Source organism: Uloborus diversus, chromosome 4, assembly GCF_026930045.1.
Source record: "Uloborus diversus isolate 005 chromosome 4, Udiv.v.3.1, whole genome shotgun sequence".
NCBI lineage: Eukaryota > Metazoa > Arthropoda > Arachnida > Araneae > Uloboridae > Uloborus > Uloborus diversus.
The window spans coordinates 170,030,593-170,050,199 of NC_072734.1; the positions used below are offsets into that span (position 1 = coordinate 170,030,593).

The window sequence follows — 19,607 nt, forward strand, 5'->3', positions numbered from 1 at the left end:
GTTCTGAAATTTGTTAAAACACCAGGTTCAATACTCAGAACACATTTGGTAGACTTTTGAAATACTTCCCTTCTAACGGAGCAGATTCTTCAGTACACTTCTTTATAGCGGAGCACTTTCAGAACGCGTCATAGAGCACAATCACGCAGTGGGATCACTTTTCTGCAACAAAGTGTTCCAAGCGCATTTCCAGTGTTTACCTGTTATTAGCAGCATTCAGTTGAAAAAAAAAGCTATGAATTCTCTATTTTAACGACACTAACCGCACACTATCACTTTAACTGACTGTGAGTTCTAAGAATATCAAAACTTCCGTAGTATGTGTATGACCAAGGCTGAACTAGATCCAGTAGCGAGATCAAGTTCAGCCTTCTTGGCATGAGTTTTAAAATTCTTATCTCCCAAAAATTTCTTTTATTTTTAGAAATGGAAGTTTTTCCAGCTTTAAGAGCTGTAGCTATCCCAGTATTCTTCATCGTCTGTTCAAGTTGCTGGTGCGACAAAATAGGGAGGAGACCGTCAGCATCCCAAATGTTGCCAGTTTTGGAGCTCATGGAACCCAAAAGCTCGCTATACGATCCTCTACCTGAAGATACGAATTCAGAGAAATTAAGATTAATACTTGGAAAATTCTTCGATTCTCAAGTAAGAATTCACAATTTCTAAAATTTAAACATTATTTCGAAACGGTACTTATCAATGTGCATCAAAAGAGCAAATATTTCCGATATTTTACTAACTTTAGACTGTACTGTGTACCAAATTGTTGCATTTCAACATATTCTTACAATTCTAGAAATCAATTGTTAAGCACTTTTATTATACTTGGCCTGATTGTCACGGAGAAATCCGAGGCCTGCTTTTGCTTATATCTCAGTAACTAGACTACTTAGAGACTTCGGGATTTCACTAAAAGATTTTCTTAATCTTAAGGTACAACTTAAAGCTAAAAAATAAAATTCTGAAATAAAATTATTATTTCAGTTATGATGGAAAACAGCAAATTTCATATAATTTCCCTATTAAATGTTTAAATATAAAACCTACTGTTACAAATTTTGTTGCCTTGCAACAGTAATGTTAAAAGCAATCATGATGAAAATTTTGAATCAAGGCTTCTCTGAAGCAAGCAAGAAATTAGCAAGCATAAATTCTAGAGAGGAACAAGGATTAAATTTTAGTGTCAACTGCTAGAGTTTTCGATACGTATATAGGTTTTTTCCCATTTAGTACCGAGCATTTATGTATGAAAAAATAAGGTGAAGTTTCGTGATGGTAAAATTATTCTATTTCTGAAATACATTTACAATAAAAAGAATAAAATAACAGAATTTTTTTAAAAATACCAAGCACTTTTCATAATGCACTCAAAAGGACAAAATAACTTTTTTGGGGTCAGAAAAGACCCCAAAAAAGTATATCCTGTAGTATTCCTGTAGTTTTCGAAAATTTCAAGAAAATGACACCACAAACGAAGAAAAGTGCAGTTCAAACCAAACTTTCCCAATAAGAAAAATATGCATGTTTCAACACTCAACGTTATGATTGAAAGCTACATAATAATAAGAGAGAGAGAAATTCTCTTCATGGCTGGAGCCGCACTTTTCTTTGTTTGTGGTGTCATTTTCTTGGAATTTTTGAAAACTAAAGGCGTACTTGAATTGTCCTTTCTGACCCAGAAAAGCTATTTTGTCCTTTTGAGTGCATTATGAAAAGTACTTGGTATTTTTTAAAAAGTTCTGTTATTTTTATTCTGAATTAGCGACAAGAACTATTAATCTATCACTGACACTAACATTTTAAACTTTTCAGGTAATGAGCGAATCAGAGCCAGAAGCATACTCCTTATATCCAAATGGAACGGTGAGGCTGAAACTAAAAAAAACAAGGTCAGGTTATTTAATACCCCAAGGTCAACCACCACGACACATCCAAAGACTACATCTTCAGAGCCTAAAGATGGGTGATGGTAAAAAAACCAACTTGAAACTTGGAAAGAAGGCTAAAAGAAGGTGATTTTATCATTTTGCTCATACGCTGGTACAGCAATTTGTTCTAAATAAAGATGTAGGTTTTTTTTTTTTTTTAATATACCTGCTTTGACTTCAATCTTCGAGTTGAACCGAACTATTGTTTCGGTCACTCGTCTGGTCAGTGCTAATTCTGCATTAGTTACCAGTTTGTTTGGCACTCTAGGCTTCCCTAAAATGGTTTTCCACTCCAGCTCAGTCACTCCTATGCCGGGCTGATGTGTGCTAATAAGCACGAAACTGCAGTCCTCGGCTGGAAATGACTGAGTTGGCGGTGTATTTCATGTAAAGATGTAGTTGTTTCATATGTTAATTAGGAACTGAAATCATACAAATCAGACTACTTACTGATCAAACAAAGATACAACTCATGCAATATACCAGATAGTCCAGTTATCACATCCAGAGACTGCAGTTTCGTTCTTATTAGAACTCCTCAGTCTGGAATTGTGAATAACCGAGCTGGAGGCAGATGTCATCTCATTGAAGCTTACAGTGCCAACAAACTGGTAGATAAAGAGAATTTATCTCACCAGCGAGTGTCCGCAGCATGGTGCGGTTCAACTCGTGAATTGAAGGTGAAGCGCAGTAAGTTACCGCTCCTAAGCCAGGGCTAAGGCTGAACTACATGCAATATACCAGACATCCCGGACTGCAGTTTCGTTCTTATTAGAACATCTGCTAAAGATACAATAAACATGATTTCTCTTGCTCTTCAATAGAGAGCAATCGAATGACTTCCATGTTGTAAGCTAAAATTCAGTCCCGGGACACACAAACAGGTGGGGGCTTATTCATTTTTTAATTTGCTTACAGAGAAAATGCTAGAATTGAAAATCCCTAAAGAAAGTTCAGTCTGGCAGTCGTATCCACTTCTTAATCTACAGTTGTCACAACTTTTTCCAATCTTCTCAAATTATTCTATTTCTTTTTCATGGCTGCAATAGAGACTGCTATTTAGCCTTTTGCAATCCTAGTGCGATTCCCCGACACAGCATTCATTCTTTCATGCTTCACCTTTATCGGCGGAAGTCATTGCAACGAGAATTTCAACGCTCAGTTCCCCACCAGTTGCAACAGTATTTTACAGTTTCTTATCATTTTTATATAACTCTTAATTATAAATTCTCCGAATACTCTCCAAGCACCGGTTTTTACTTCCTTTTACAAAAAAGGAAATATTGTATTCGCGAGAAAATTTCACTCAAAAATCGGCCTTAATTTCTATTTTGCTCACCCGCGAATGAATGTTGTTTTTTTTTTCGACTCGACCACACGTGGATATGGATATATGCCTAGGAACGTACAGACACCCGAAATATCCATTTTGACGATCCCCGAGTTAATTACAACGATTTTTCTCGTGACGTCTGTATGTACGTATGTATGTGCGTATGTGTGTATGTATCTCGCATAACTCAAAAACGGTATGTTCTAGAAAGTTTAAATTTGGTACGTGGACTCCTAGTGGGGTCTAGTTTTGCGCCTTTCCTTTTGATTGCATACGGATGTTCCTAAAGGGGGTCTTTTCCTCCTTTTTGGGGGGGAAATCATTGTTAATTTCGATGTAAACTCAAGTGGTGTTATAATTTGGCGGGCACTTGGCAATATATCACCAGTCTTTTGGTCGCCAAGTTTTGTCGCCAACTTGGCGAAAAATTTGACGATTTTTTTTTTTTAATTTGGTTTCGATTTGGCCACTGTTGATGATATTTAGAGAGTAAACTATTGAATCACATTAAAACTGCTAATAATGAGAAAATGACATTAAATTGGAGTAAAAGGAAGTCATGTGATGCACACATCAGCTCGTTTCATATAGTTATATATAAAATTTCTTGGAAAGTTTTCCATTTCCAAAATCTTAAAACCTCAGAATCACTCTGACGTAAAGTCCATATTCCAGACCTGTATCAGACAATCGGACAAACAATCTCTTAATAAATGAAAATTTTCAGATCGATGCCAATCTATATTAATTTTTTAAAGCGTATAGGTTTTAGTGTAAAATAAGCTAGTACAAAATACATAAATCAAAATATGCAACAAAAAGACAAAACACATGCAAATCTTTTGCAGATTCAGAGATCTCTTGTGGCTGCAGAGTCATTGTCCTCTTCTCCAGAAGTGGAAGGACATGGGACCTCGTTTCTGGCCCCGATGGTTTCGCGAGAACTCCTGCGCCCCTCGACCTACCTGTTCTTTCCCACGAGGTATGGTTTGCCAACCACACAAATCTACAGACAAAGTTTTGCTGAGGTGGCACTGCCAGAACTGGGAAGAGAAGAAAAACTGCGATTGGCTGAAGGTACAGTACCCACTTGTCACAGAATGCCGCTGTGGATGCTAACCAGCAGGTTTGTGAAAAAAAAATTAAGTTTTATTACGGCACATGCATGTATTGAATGAATTAAGGTAAACACACCAGTAGGGGCCAGTGCTTCAGTAATGGCAACTTCAAGGTTTAAAACGCCGTAGTAGTGCCAGTAGCGTAACTATGGGCTCTAGCGCCCCTGGCGACATAAAGAAATTGCGCCCTCTCCCCCCTCAGGGTCGCCCACATGGAAAGAGGTCATTGTTACCTCCAATTTTTTTTTAAACATTTTGATTAGTTGATTCGACAAATAATAGGCAGCATTGTATTTTTTTTCTTATTTTCTTTTTTAGAATTGTTTTTAATAATGAGCAATGTTCCTTCTCAATAGATATTATGTATGTGTCTCTAGCGAGTTTCTTTTTTTTTAAGCATTTTTCAAATTTTATGATCGAAGAAAAAAAAACCCTCTTAATTAAATAAAAAAAAAATCAGTTGAAATGCCGCTCTCCGTGACTGCTGCGCTCCTGGCGAGAAACACTCCTGCCAACCCCTAGTTACGCTACTGAGTAGTAGCCACAGTAAAGTATATTTTTAAACTGTGGGTTTACAATATTAATTACCCCTCTTGAAACTCAATGAACATTTTATAGCCCAACACTTTCTAAATATTCTCAATTTTTAAAAATACCAGAATTTCAATTTGTGCAATTTTTATCAATTTTCTCTCAAACCTCAAATTTGATCCAGCAGTTGCTACTCCAAAATCTGAACATTTCAGTAGTGGTCATCTGACATTCTCCCATCCGAAATATTTACATAACTTACTTTAAATTCAAATAACTGATGAATAAAATTGATTCAATATGATAGTTACATTAAGTAGCAACAAAAAATCAAATTATTATTGTTCATTTCTTTTTTCAAAGTACAAAAGTAAACTTGAAGCGGCCACTACTGAAGCGCTGGCCACTGGTGTTTTACCTTGACTCTATGCATTTTCAGGTTAAAAATAAAACATTGCCATTACATATGTTTGGAACCAGTTTCAACTACCCAAAGTAATAATATTGAAAATAACTCAAGGAAGGAACTGGAAAACTTATTCTACTTAATATGATTCCCTCCTTTTTTACGAGCACCAGCACAACCAGAAATAACCTTCTGGTATAGTACTTCTATACGATAGTACTAATACTATACTTCTGGGGAGCAGGGGGGATTATTGCGCAAATTGCGCCATCCAAATTTGGGGAGGGGGGGTATTTTTTTTTACTTTATTTATTTACATTTATTTATTGATTTATTTTTAATTTAAATTATTTATTTTATTTTATTTTATTACGTTTATATTTTATTTCATTTATTTATCAATGTGTGTGTTCTTTTTTAACTTTTCAAATAATAATAATAATTAAAAATAAATAAATAAAAATATTTTTAAAAAATAATTAACTAAAAAATTTTGTTTTAAACTGAATAAAAATATTTTTAAAAAAATTAGTAAAATAAAAAAGAGAGCTAAACATAGAAATGGAAAAGAGGGTTGAGGAAAATTTGGTGGGGGAGGGGGGAATTCGTGGCATTGAACTTGGTAGGAGCGGGCCCCCTGCTGGGGAGGAAGAATCATAAAATCATCCATAAAATCAATGAGAATTAGTTTTATATTTTTCTTTTGCTCTTTGAAAATACGAAATATATAGTGATTTAGAACCCTGAAATTTTGTCTACTAAGCTAAACTCGAAATTATTTGTCAAACGAGTCATTTTTTAACCTGCTCATGATCAATATAAAAAAATATTTTAGGAACAAATTATTATTATCGCAAAGAGAAAAAACTTTAAGAATTAATGTAAAACCTTTTTATCTACCTAAGCTAAATTTGAAATCAAGATTTATAATATGAGAAATATTTTTTTTACCCTGCTCTGGATCAATATCAAAATGCATTTTAGGGAAAAATTGTAATCATTGCAAAGAAAAAAAAAAAAAAAAAAACAATAATTAGGCAGGAACGTATCTATGAAAGCCTAACTTGAATCAAGGTTCATAAAATGAGCGATAATATTTAAATCTGCTCTTGATCATTATTAGGAAGTATTTTAGAGATAAATTCTCATCATCGCAAAGAAAAAAAAAAGATTTAGCTAATGATCAGGAAATACCGTTTTTATCTATCCAAGATAAATTTTGAATTAAGGCTCATAAAATGAACCTTTTTTTTTTCAACCTGCCCTGGATCAAAATTAAAAGTTTTTTAGAGATGAACTGTTTTCATTGAAAAGAGGAAAAATATTTAACTGAAAATTAAGAAAAACCGTTTTATCTTTCGAAGTTAAACTTTGAATCAAGCTTTAATAAATAAGCGTTTTTTTTAATCTACTCTTGATCAATATTTGGAAGCATTTTACAGATAAATTCTTATTTTCGCAATGAGTAAAAAAGATTTAACTGATGATCAAGAAATACAGTTTTATCTACCCAAGCTAAATATAGTAGAACTTCATTAATTCGAACTAATAGGAATTCCAGGTAGTCCGTATGTACGGGTGAAACAGAAAAACCAATAATTTGAACCAAAGTACATAAACAAACTACTGTACACAGTAAAAACTAGATTTTGAAATCAAGAGATTGAAATATAAACCTGCAAAAGAGAAAATTGCGAAAACTATGTGCAAACATTATTTACTCGCAATAAACAGCAGATGAAAACTACTTTGAATATGTATTTATACAATACGTACATCCAAATGTCTGTCCGGATTAAACGAAGTCCGGTTTAATAAGACCCGGATTAATGAGGGTTTACCGTATGAAATTAAGATTTATAAAACTTTTTCAACTGCTCTGGATCAAAATTAATAACTATTTTAGAGACAAAGAGCATTGCAAGTGGACAAAAAAAAGGGGGGGATGATCAGGAAATACCGTTTTACCTCCATGGATCCGTGGCCAAGATTGAGTAATCTCGAGTGTCTCGATCCCGAATCATTGTGGATTCTGTGTGAGGAGCTTGATGGAAGGAATACAGCTTATAAAGTGTACGCCCCCGCATCCGTTTTTTGGGAGTCACGTGATTTGGAATGCGGGGGTGGATTGCGATGAGGAAATCTTGGTGGAGAATAGATGGTCTCTGGTTTGTAGAACAAAAAGTAAAGAAACCCAGGAAAAGCGTATTTTTTTAAAAAAAGTGAAAACATTTTTTTGGAATACTACAAAAATTTTGCGCGCATTTGTGTAAAACTTACAGAAAATAATTTGAGTGTATCACCTTGACAAACAGCCAAAATTTTTAAATCATTTTCTTAAAGTATGAAATATTTTCTTTTGTTTAGTTAACAGAGTTATTTATTTATTTATTTATTTTTTTAATGTTTAGTAATTACATTTTTGAGTCTCAGTTAATTTAGTTGCAACACATTTCAATGGAACTATAGGTTAGCTGTTATTTGCTACGATGAAGTTCAAAGTTTTTTTTTCTTTAAGAGGTGTTGAGACAGATTTAAAAAAAAGCTTGAAACCTGTAAAAAAAAACGTGTTTTCGTTTTCATTGTCTTTTCATGAAAGCTACACTAAAATACAATGGCTAACGAGCTACGAAGAATTATAGGAGTGGAATGAGGGGGGGGGATATTTTTCTAAAACTAGTGGCGCCAAAGTCTCCTTAATCGCCTGCCTAATTTGAAATGAAAAATATTTCAGGTTTGTTTGTTTGTTTTATATTCTTTGATCAATAAATTTCAAAGTACTACTGAAAGCTTTCATTGCAAGCGAATGCATTTTCATCCGTGGTTGGCTGGGCAGGATGTTTTTAGGTATCCATCATAAGCAACACATATTTTAAAGACGACTATAATAATGAGAATTTAGGTCATTAATTATGGTATTGATGGGGTAATTTATTGAGACACACACTATTTTAAGACTCTTCCGTTTCTGATTTTCTAAATGCACCACTTTTCCATCAAGCATTCCTTTAATTCTCTCCGTTTTTTGTTTTTCTAGATTTTTTAACGCAAAATGTGCCGTCCTATTGTGGTTGATACAGAAAACTTATTAATCAGTACCCTAATAAACCGGAATTTGCTTAATCCAGGCAGACTTTTTGACGTTCACATTGCATAAATAAAATCTGAGCTCGCGAATGAATGTTCTTTTGTAATGCGCAATTTGTATTTTTGTAATTTTCTCTTAGGGAGTTTTACGTGTACAATTTTTACTCTGTACAGCAGTTGGTTTATGTACCTTGGCTCAATTTATGGGCTACTTCGTTTAATCTGTGCTGTCATTAATTCGGATAACCTGGACTCCCAGTCCCTGGGACCTTCGACGCCCTTGTTAAAGAGTATAATTTTTTGATTTTGTTTCTAGGTCTGAACTCTTGGTGAACCTGGATGAAATCAAGTTCCTTTACGAAGCCAGTGCTTACGAAATGGCTTTATGAAGAATATGACATCATGTCATGAAGCAGAGCAATGGATTACATGCTCTTGAAAGAGAAAAAAAAGTGTCTATGTCAATGGCTTTAGTGCTTTTTGTTGCCTTTTCATGGCGCTGAAATGCATTGTTTTAGGAAAATCCAGCTAGGATGAAGAAAAAAATCGAAGCCGAAGATTAGATTCAAGCTTTCGAAGAAATATTAATTCTTGATCGTGAACCGCAACATTATCCGATGTTAGAACATAAATTGAAATTTAAAGTTTTTCTTCCCCCCCAATCTGCCACACAGTGTCACACTTTCCTTACCCCCTCCCAACCCCTTGTGACATGTCACGCTGTTTGTCATAAGTATATGTTAGAAAAAATGTGTGATGTCACACTTCTTGTTGCCCGCTCCCTCCCCTCGTCACAAACTGACGCCATTTATGATTCCCCTAAAATGGAAAAAATGTAAAATTATTTATATTCGATAATTTGTAAAATAAACTTGAACTTAGGGGACATATATGTCTCATAAGGGTCTTTAGAGGTTAATACATTGGAAGGCAGATTTGATATAATGATTACTCACAGATATAATTTTAAATTTTTGCAAAACAAGCATGATTTTGAACATTTAATCCAACTAAGAATGTATAAATTAAATATTTTAAAGATTTGAAAATAATGTTAAAAAATGAAGAATGAGGTGATGTAAATGTGTTTGATCTAGGAGATGAAAGGTTGTCAGCTTCTGTCATCATAGGAAAAAAAAAGTTCAAATGAGGTAATGAGAAGCAAAGGGATGTAAGTGAGCTTTTTTAAACTTTCGAGTAAAACGCGTTTAAAGTTCAGATCCTAGGAAGGCTTTCATTGATTTTTTTTTCTAAATGATGCTGAATAGCAGCACCCACCAGAGTTACTAGTACCATCTCCTACATTAAAACAGAGGAGAGGTTCTCCTACCATTTGTACTCATGATCACCAAATTTTTAATTTTGGCATTTACTGTTTGACTACGGATTGTATGCAATTGGCAAACATCCAGTTGAGGCGATTCCATCTGAATGAGGGGAAAAATAAAAATTTTATGCGCGTATTCCGCTCATTTGAATGAGACTCTGCTTAATTTAGAGGCTAACATACATCTGCAAAATCTGACATCCCTAAAAACTAATAGATGCTTCCACTTCCGCGTGTAAACCGGATGTTTGCCTTTCCATACAATCCGTGGTTAGACAGTCTATCCCTTTGCTTCTCACTGCCTCAAATGAAGTTTTACAAGTAGTTTCAACTACAGAATTGAACCAGATCTATCTATTGTTTTAAGTCATCCTTTTGTTTTACCAGTAAGTGTGGCATATATGTACAGAGGAATTTCTAAAAATTAAAATTGACATAAGTTATTTAACGCTCCAAAACTTCAAAATACAAGATGCGTCCAAAAAGTTTGGGAAACGGATGCGTGAAAGTAGGTTATGTGGGCTGCCTAGTTTGTTAACTACAAACCAACTTCACCGAGCACGAATTAGTTGAACAAGTCAACTTTTAAAATATTTAATCAAAAAGTTTGTTAAGCTGGAAGTCAGAAAAATTTTTGTTACTTGTTTAGAGTTCGTTTTCTTTTGGTTTTTCAGGTTTACTTATTCATTTATTTATTTAAAGGAAGACAGAGAACTACTCTAGCTTCACAGACCATCACGGAAAGAGAGAGAGAAACTCCTATACTCTATAATGCTTCCCCGAATGGCTGCAAAACCTTCTCGGTTTAGGTGGAAGTGGGAGATGTGGAGTAACTAACGTTTATTTTAAATTTTGAAAACATCGTAAAAAAATCTTAAACATAGTTGATTACTAATTTCTGAAGTATAAATTGAGGACAGCATTCATCTAAATTTCACATAACAAAAATTTAAAATACAAATGGTGGTGTCTGCCAAAACTGGAAAAAAAAGAGAGCTTGAAAAGAATGAATAATTAAAAAATCATATTAAAGTTCCATAACAAGATAACAAATGCAATTCAAAACATAGCATAAACAACCACGATTATAAATAACAACTTAATTAACAATTGAATCATAATCGGTAATTAGTCAGAATCAGTTGAATTGTCAGTTGAAAGTCATCAATTACATTTAAAACCATGCCAGAATAAAAATTATGAAACATAGACTGTAAATATACCTGCTCAAGTTCACAAGAAATAAGTTCACAAAAATAAGTGTCTTTTTCTATATATATAGGAAGGGAAAAATACTGTTATAGTTTTTAAAAATAAAGTAAATAAAATTACTGACATTTTTGAAAGCAATCTTATCAACAAAACGAAAAGCATTCCAGTTTGAAGCGATGATTACTGAGTTAAATCCGTTACCTTGCCCGTGCTCATAAAAGTATGCATTTCCATCAGAGTATTTCACAGTCACTCCTCAACGCTTCTTCAATATCCAAAATAATTGGTGGTAGCTTAGAATGATTTTACTATGCTCTAAAAAGGAAATTTTATGCCCTGAAACGAAACGAACTCTTCCAACTGGAGCTCTAAGTTTTAAAAGTAGTGAATTTAATAAGGCAACATTTATATGTAGACCAATATACAGGTAGTTATCAAAATAATAGAAGCACCTGTGAATAAAAGTGACATTTTTGACTGTACTTCGTAAGTAATAAAGAATAAAACTAGATGTCTGTTTTTCTTATAAGTAGCAATGCACATATTCAGGTAGTATATGGTAGCTCAATTGAAGTTCTAGAGGTCTTGAATTTGTTCCAAGCACGTGAAATGTCGGACCTCTTAAATTTTAAAAGAGGCCAAATTGTTGGAGCACGTCTAGCTGGAGCAAGTGTAACTGAAACATCTCAACTTTTTGACGTTTCAAGAGGTTCAGTATCTAAAGTCATGACAGCATGCGCAGAGCACGGTAAGACAAGCTCGGCAAAGCAAAATAGTAGATGGAAAAAGAAGCTCAGTGAAAGACGGGACTGGTATTGAAGCGGATTGTAATGTCTAAAAACGAACAATAGCAGCAAAAGTGACCACAGTACTCAATCGCCATCTGGATTCACCAGTGTGAGTAATTACATTCAGAAGGCACCTTTATTAACAGTACATTTATGGCAGAGTAGCGATTCCCAACACCACACTTGTCCCATTGTTTCCATTATTTTGATAACTACCCGTATATCTGTACATCAGTGGACAGCTTTCATCGTGTAATAGACCTAAGCCTTTGTAACCTGACTAGTATGTTATGTAACATTTCCTCATGTTACTATTATTTTCGTACTGAAAGCAATGTGATTTACAAAGTTTATGTGGTTTTTGATGTATTTACTTGTTGAACATTTATGATATTCCAACATTAATAATTATTTGCTTCAAAACTTTGCTGTTTTGAATACATAACATTTTATATGATCATTTTCAGGCTCTTTTTATATGTTATCAAACAGTGTTGTGTTGTTCATCAATGTGATGAGTTGACTCAATAAATACGTAATCTCTCTTTTTGCCCGAGATCATTTTTAGAATTTCGTGTCAGTTTCTCCATATATTTGAAATTGCTGTTTCCCACTATGAGCGGCGTTTTTTCGCCATTAATTTTCAAGTAAGTTCTGTTACGAATGAATGACCAGGCATGTTGCCTATGAGAGATGTCGTTTTATGGATACCTCAATTGCCAAATTGATTAACTCCAATTTTGAAAAAAATCCTCATTTCTGCTTTAATAGTGCTTTATCAATGCTTAGTATGTGAATTTATATTAAAGTTTTGATTCAGTACATTTCTGACCATGCGATGGCAGAAAATGTAACACGAGGGCCTATTTACTCCTATGGATATAACACCATCTTCTTCACAACTATTCTCTACTTTTTGTTTTATGGAGTTAGTCGATTTGGCGAGTGAGGCATCCATATGTTAGCTTTTGTTTCAAATCCCTAAACATATCTCTTGTACATCGACAAGTTGGCAACACTTGAAACAAGCTCCATCCAGAAATAAACGTGCCTGTATACCCGCATAGCCAGGGCGTGGTTACCGCACAGGACAACTAGGCCTGGACCTGGGGCCCATCTTCCTCAGGGGCCCCGATTTTTTAAAAACTTATACATAGCATTTAAAAATCATGCATTTTTGTGAAAATAATGAAAATTAATGATTTATTATTTGAAAACATACCTCTAAAATATTGTTAAACATTATTTTGCATTGACCTTATGTGATAGAATAGAGAGGGGGCCTCCAAAGCATTGTGGGCCTTGAGCCTTACATTTAGTTAGTCGGACCCTGCGCATATCAATCATTGAGAAGAGATAAAATGGAGGGAGTGAAGGACTTTTATTCCTAAACCAAAGACACCCGGTCACGTGATAGATTTTAAAGCGAAACATTGGACCAAACAGGTTTCTTTCGCCAATTCCACGCAAAACGTGTCAACCATTCGTCGTTGTTAAGTCACGTGACTTGAGCTTTTTGCCTAAGTTTTTGCTAAGCCAATGATTGAACTAGTTCCCTCCATTTACTAATTCTTGCTCTGAGATACCTACATCGACTTTCTAGTACATGGTCAATAGTCTTTTAATTAGCTGAGACTGCATGTTATGTCGAACATGCATTTCTGACACTTGAAGCTGATTTCTAAAAACAAAATATGTCTCCCTCATCTGATGAAGTAGATACGTAAAGTAAAGAAGCAAACAAATAAAGTATTAGCACCTTGTAAACCATGCAGCATTCATATCTTTTTCCATAAAAAATATTTTATTGTTCTCGAAATTTATAAATTAATAAATACATAAATAGCAATAAAAAGTCCATCACAATAATTCCATTTCATCAAAAAAGAAAACTTCTCTGCACACTTCTTTCTTTCTGTTAAAAAATATAAAGGGCTCCGAACTTTATTTTATTTTCTGTTGCCAACAAATAAAACAACTAAACAAATATGCTTTAGAAAATAAGCAAATAAATGGCAAAAATTCCTCTTAAGTAAATAGTTTTCATCAATAATAAAATCGTCTGGATGCTTCCTTCTTTCTCTTCTCTACTAATTCGCAACTCCAACAGACTATAGGGAGCGCTGCAGTCACTGTCTAATGGCGGATGAAAAAACTAAAACAAACGCACGCTGTAACGTATAAATTGCTTCTAAACTTAGGAAATGACAGAAATTTTTGTTCGCATGTATGATTTTTTGTTCTTTATTCATTTGAAAAGATTTTTCAGTCTTTTGGTTATTCTGACCCATGTAGAAAGAGATTAGAAATCAAAAAGTATTACGAAAATAAAAATTAATGCAGAACACACAGTAAGTTGTTCTGAAGCAGCCATTTTCACGATGTTGAATTCGGAATTCATAAATTTTTGTTTCGCTTCGAACAGCATTTTCATTTTGTACCGTTTTTTCTATACATTAGTACATATATTATGTCCAGTTTCGTGACATTTCCGGCATTTGTTGACATTTTTGTGACATTTCCAGCATTTGTTGACATTTTTGTCACATAGTGCACATGCGTGACAGACTGTCAAGAGTAACATTTAACACTAGATAATTTATTTCTATGACTATTCGGAACTCCGGCGCTCGAATACGCTACCTTGCGGTGATTTACAAAACTGCAAATGAAACTAAAACATTGCCACGTTGCGTTCCACGTGTGTCTGTTGACGTAAACACAGGCAGTTTGTTCTGAGTATTTATTAACGCAATCGATGTCTTAGTTTGCTTTCAGCTACAGAAATTAATTCGTCCCTTAGTAGTATTCTCGAGCTTCTCAAAATAATGTTAGTTTTCCTTATTTCTTTCAAAAAAGTATTAAATAGTGGAAGCATAAACAAGAAAACTCTGGATTAACAAAATTGGATAACGTTATACCAGGTAAAATTTTTTATTCGGAACTCCAGCACTCGAATACGCTACCTTGCGGTGATTTACAAAACTGCAAATGAAGCGTTCCACGTGTGTCTGTTGACGTAAACACAGGCAGTTTGTTCTGAGTATTTATTAACGCAATCGATGTGTCTTAGTTTGCTTTCAGCTACAGAAATTAATTCGTCCCCTAAGAGTATTCTCGAGCTTCTCAAAATAATGTTAGTTTTCCTTATTTCTTTCAAAAAAGTATTAAATGGTGGACGCGTAAACAAGAAAACTCTGGATTAACAAAATTGGATAACGTTATACCAGGTAAAATTTTTTATTGTTTTGTATGAATTTGTAAGAATATGAGTTTTTTTTAATCTTAAATTAATTTAACTAATCATATTTTACAGCAGCATTTAGTTGGAATGGACAGTATGCAAAATATTTTCTTGGATTTATTATCGTAGAATAAAATGAAAAATGTTTAACCGAGAAAGAATTTACTTTATTCATTTTATTCTCAGCTGAAAGATATCGCCAAATTTGTTTAGGGTTATAGTTTTGGTATTGTGCGAGCAAAGTAGCCTTGGCGAGATTTCGCGTTTTTAGTTAAACCATTTTCAATTTTTATCATGAGTGGAATAAAATGGTAGTAAGATTACAGAATTCGATAAGTAAAAAGAAATAATTGTCAATCAACTGAAAAGAAAACTACCACCATATATCCGTGAGAATTTTGCTGATGATTTGCATAACATGACACAATTAAATCGTAACTCAGAAATTAGAAAAATCGAAACAGAAATTTTTTAAATTAACCGATTCGGGAATTCAAGAGAAATAACTCAGCTACAAATGGAAAACAAGTGCTAGCCAAAGCAAAGCAAAGAAGTATCATCTTCTTTTGGTAATAATTTGTAATGTCATATTAAATTTCCTAGCATTAATTGTTATTCTTGTCAGGCCACAATTATTATTTAGTTTTATCAAGAATTGATAAATATCGAATTCAACATCGTGAAAATGGCTGCTTAGAACTATGAACTACGTACTTTGCATTAATGTTTGACGTTTAGTAATGCTTCTTGAATTCTCATTTCTTTCTACGTGGGTCAGAATATCAACAAGACTTTGAAAATTAATTTAAAAAGAATAAAGCGAAAAAATCATACGTACGAACAAAAATCACAACACTTTTAGCATTTTCTTCGTTACCATGTGCGTTTGTTTTAGTTTTCAATTCCGCCATTAGACAGTGACTTCAGTGCCCCCTATAGTTCGTTGGAGTTGCGAATTGTTTTGTATGAATTTGTAAGAATATGAGTTTTTTTTAATCTTAAATTAATTTAACTAATCATATTTTACAGCAGCATTTAGTTGGAATGGACAGTATGCAAAATATTTTCTTGAATTTATTATCGTAGAACAAAATGAAAAATGTTTGACCGAGAAAGAATTTACTTTATTCCTTTTATTATCAGCTGAAAGGTTTCGCCAAATTTGTTTAGGGTTATAGTGTTAGTATTGTGCGAGCAAAGTAGCCTTGGCGAGATTTCGCGTTTTTAGTTAAACCATTTTTAATTTTTATCATGAGTGGAATAAAATGGTAGTAAGATTACAGAATTCGATAAGTAAAAAGAAATAATGGTCAATCAACTGAAAAGAAAACTACCACCATATATAAACTGTGAGTACACATTTTATTTATTTTGTTCTGAGTGAATTTGAATAAATATCAGTTTTTCAATTCGATGAAAAAAAAAAACGAACTTAACAACATTGACTGGACACTTTTCCTTAACCTAATTCCACATAAATGATTTAAATAACCTTTGTTACTACAGTATCCTACTGAAATAGGCAGTATGCAAATAAATTTTCTTGAAAATATTTATCGCAGAACAGATTGAAAAATCCAGAAAGAACGTTAAGAATTTGAACAATAAAAAATAAAAGTTCGCCAAAAATCTGTTTATAGGGTTATGGTTTTAAAATTGTGTGAAAGAATAATGTATCTTGACAAGATTTCGCATATCAGGTAAATCATTTCCATGACGAATGAATTAAATGCATGATTTCTTTGGATATCCAATCATATAGTCATAGAAATAAATTATCTAGTGTTAAACGTTACTCTTGACAGTCTGCCACGTATGTGCACTATGTGACAAAAATGTCAACAAATGCCGGAAATGTCACGAAACTGAACTTAATATGTACTAATGTATAGAAAAAGCGGTACAAAATGAAAATGCCGTTCGAAGCGAACCAAAAATTTATGAATTCCGAATTCAACATCGTGAAAATGGCTGCTTCAGAACAACTTACTGTGTGTTCTGCATTAATTGTTTACTTTCGTAATACTTTTTGGTTTCTAATCTCTTTCTATATGGGGCAGAATAACCAAAAGACTTTGAAAAATCTTTTCAAATGAATAAAGCGAAAAAATCATACATACGAACAAAAATCACAACACTTTTAGCATTTTCTTCGTTACCACATGCGTTTGTTTTAGTTTTTATGTCGGCCATTAGACAGTGACTGCAGTGCCCCCTATAGTTCGTTGGAGTTGCGAATATGATTGGATATCAAAAGAAATCATCATGCATTGAATTCATTCGTCATGGAAATGATTTAACTGATATGCGAAATCTTGTCAAGATACATTATTCTTTCACACAGTTTTAAAACCATAACCCTATAAACAGATCTTTGGCGAAACTCTTCCACCGATAATGACAGCTTTTGCAGAGCAATAAAGTGAAGTTGGCGCGATATTTTAGCGATAAAAATTCTAAACTTTTATTTTTTATTGTTCAAATTCTTAACGTTCTTTCTGGATTTTTCAATCTGTTCTGCGATAAATATTTTCAAGAAAATTTATTTGCATGCTGTCCATTTCAGTTGGATGCTGTAGTAAGAAAGGTTATTTAAATCATTTATGTGGAATTAGGTTAAGGAAAAGAGTAATTTTTCAGCATGGCCTAGTGTCCAGTCAATGTTGTTAAGTCCGCTTTTTTTAATCGAATTGAAAAACTGATATTTATTTAAATTCACTCAGAACAAGATAAATAAAATGTGTACTCACAGTTTATATCAGATATTTTTGATGTTACGCTGTTTCGGATGACGATTCCAAATAATGAATTACGCAAATAAAAAAATACACATAAACTTTGTTTTGCCTAACATGAACACGTGGAACGCAATGTTTTAGTTTTTTCGGCAGTTTTGTGAATATCCGCAAGTAGCGTATTCGAGCTCTGGAGTTGCGAATAATAAAGCTGAAAGTCTCTCTGTCTGGATGTCCGGAGGATGTCTGGATGTCTGGATCTCTGTGACGCGCATAGCGCCTAGACCGTTCGGCCGATTTTCATGAAATTTGGCACAAAGTTAGTTTATAGCATGGGGGTGCACCTCAAAGCGATTTTTCGAAAATTCAGTGTGGTTCTTTTTTTATCCCAATTTTAAGAACGAAATTATCATAAGTTGGACGAGTAAATTACGAAATTATCATAACGTGAAACCGTAACATGGGCACAAGCCAATTGGCGAGAAAATTCACCATACATTATTTATTAATATACAGGCGAACCAAAAGACCTTTTAATTTTTCTATTACGGGCAAAGCCGTGCGGGTACCACTAGTAAAAAATAAAGCCCTCCGAATTTTGTTTTATTTCCCGTTGCCATATAGAGAATAAATAAATTCAAACTTTAGAGTGAAAATATAAATAAATCATCGCTAAAATCATTATTTCGCAACAAAAATCATGGCTACGGATTCAAAGTCAGACTGATTTTGAAGTAAATTAATCGGGGCTCGATGACTTAAAAATCCCAGCAGTAGTAATCGATAAATTCCCCCTCCGAGTCTGCATTTCGGCCAAGGTTGTGGGATCGGATTGATTTTGGGGTACATTAGTCGGAGTTGAATTTTGAGAATTTCAATAATTTGCAGTTTAGGTTGACTCTCCAAACACTGCTTAGAGTTCAGCATCTGCCTTTTTATTTTTATAGGTACGCTTGCCAGACGTCCCGGTTCTACAGGGACAGTGCCGGTTTTCAGACAAAATCCCGGTGTCCCGGTCTGTTTACTTCACATCCTGATAAAAATTAAATTTTATTACAAATGACCAAAAAAGTCTAAAAATAATTAACTGAAGATACTGTAAAAGTACTTATTTTTGTAACCCACGATTTTCGTGAAAATGAAGATATAGGTGATTTCGAGAGCAGAACATTTCGTGGATTTTTTTTTTCAACCGAACTGAAAGTAGAAAAATCCGGAGCGGAAAAGTATTTTGCGAGGCTAAAATTTTCGCTATTACGATGAGCTCACGAAATTTTCGAAAATAAGTGCTTTCAGAGAAATTTAAAAATACGAGCAAACGTCTCCGGTACTAAATGAACATTTTAAAAATCAAAAGTATATTTCATGTACCAATTCGTTTTCTTCTTTTTTTTTTCTCACTACATAATACTTTTTCATTCATTTATTTCAAAACGAAAAAAAACTCAAAATAAATTAAAAAAAACTGTTGACTGGCAATAAAAAGTATGATATAAAAGGAAAACATAATTTCTTGTTACAGCACTCAAAAAATACGATTAATCTTAATTGTCTTTTCTTGTTTAAGTTAATTTTAAAGCAGCCAATAAAATTTCAATGAAAAATTTGAGAGAAGAAATAGGCGATACGCAGCTTTGTCGAATGGCTTTTACTAAACCCGCCTGTATTTCTTCTTTCTTAATTTTTCGGTTTAAATTTCATTGACTGCTTTAGAATCCACTCAAATACAAAGATTAGTTACAATATTTGAGGGTTGTAATCAAGAAATTGTATACTTATTTTATTTCATACTTTTTCATGTATTTCTCACGTCATTTGGGGGGGGGGGGAGGTCATTTGACCTCCCCTAAATGACAAGCTTCTTAGACCGTGCTAGGCTCAAAATCTTTAGCTACTTC

General features: G+C 33.7%; 1 protein-coding gene across 1 annotated transcript; it reads left to right on the forward strand.

Moving 5' to 3' along the window:
• Window positions 1–426: 426 nt before the first annotated feature.
• LOC129220989 (noggin-like) lies at window positions 427–4,380 on the forward strand. Its single transcript, XM_054855425.1, has 3 exons — window positions 427–645; window positions 1,813–2,012; window positions 4,110–4,380. Exons 1-3 carry the CDS (start codon window positions 427–429, stop codon window positions 4,378–4,380), a joined length of 690 nt encoding a protein of 229 aa, XP_054711400.1.
• Window positions 4,381–19,607: the final 15,227 nt, after the last annotated feature.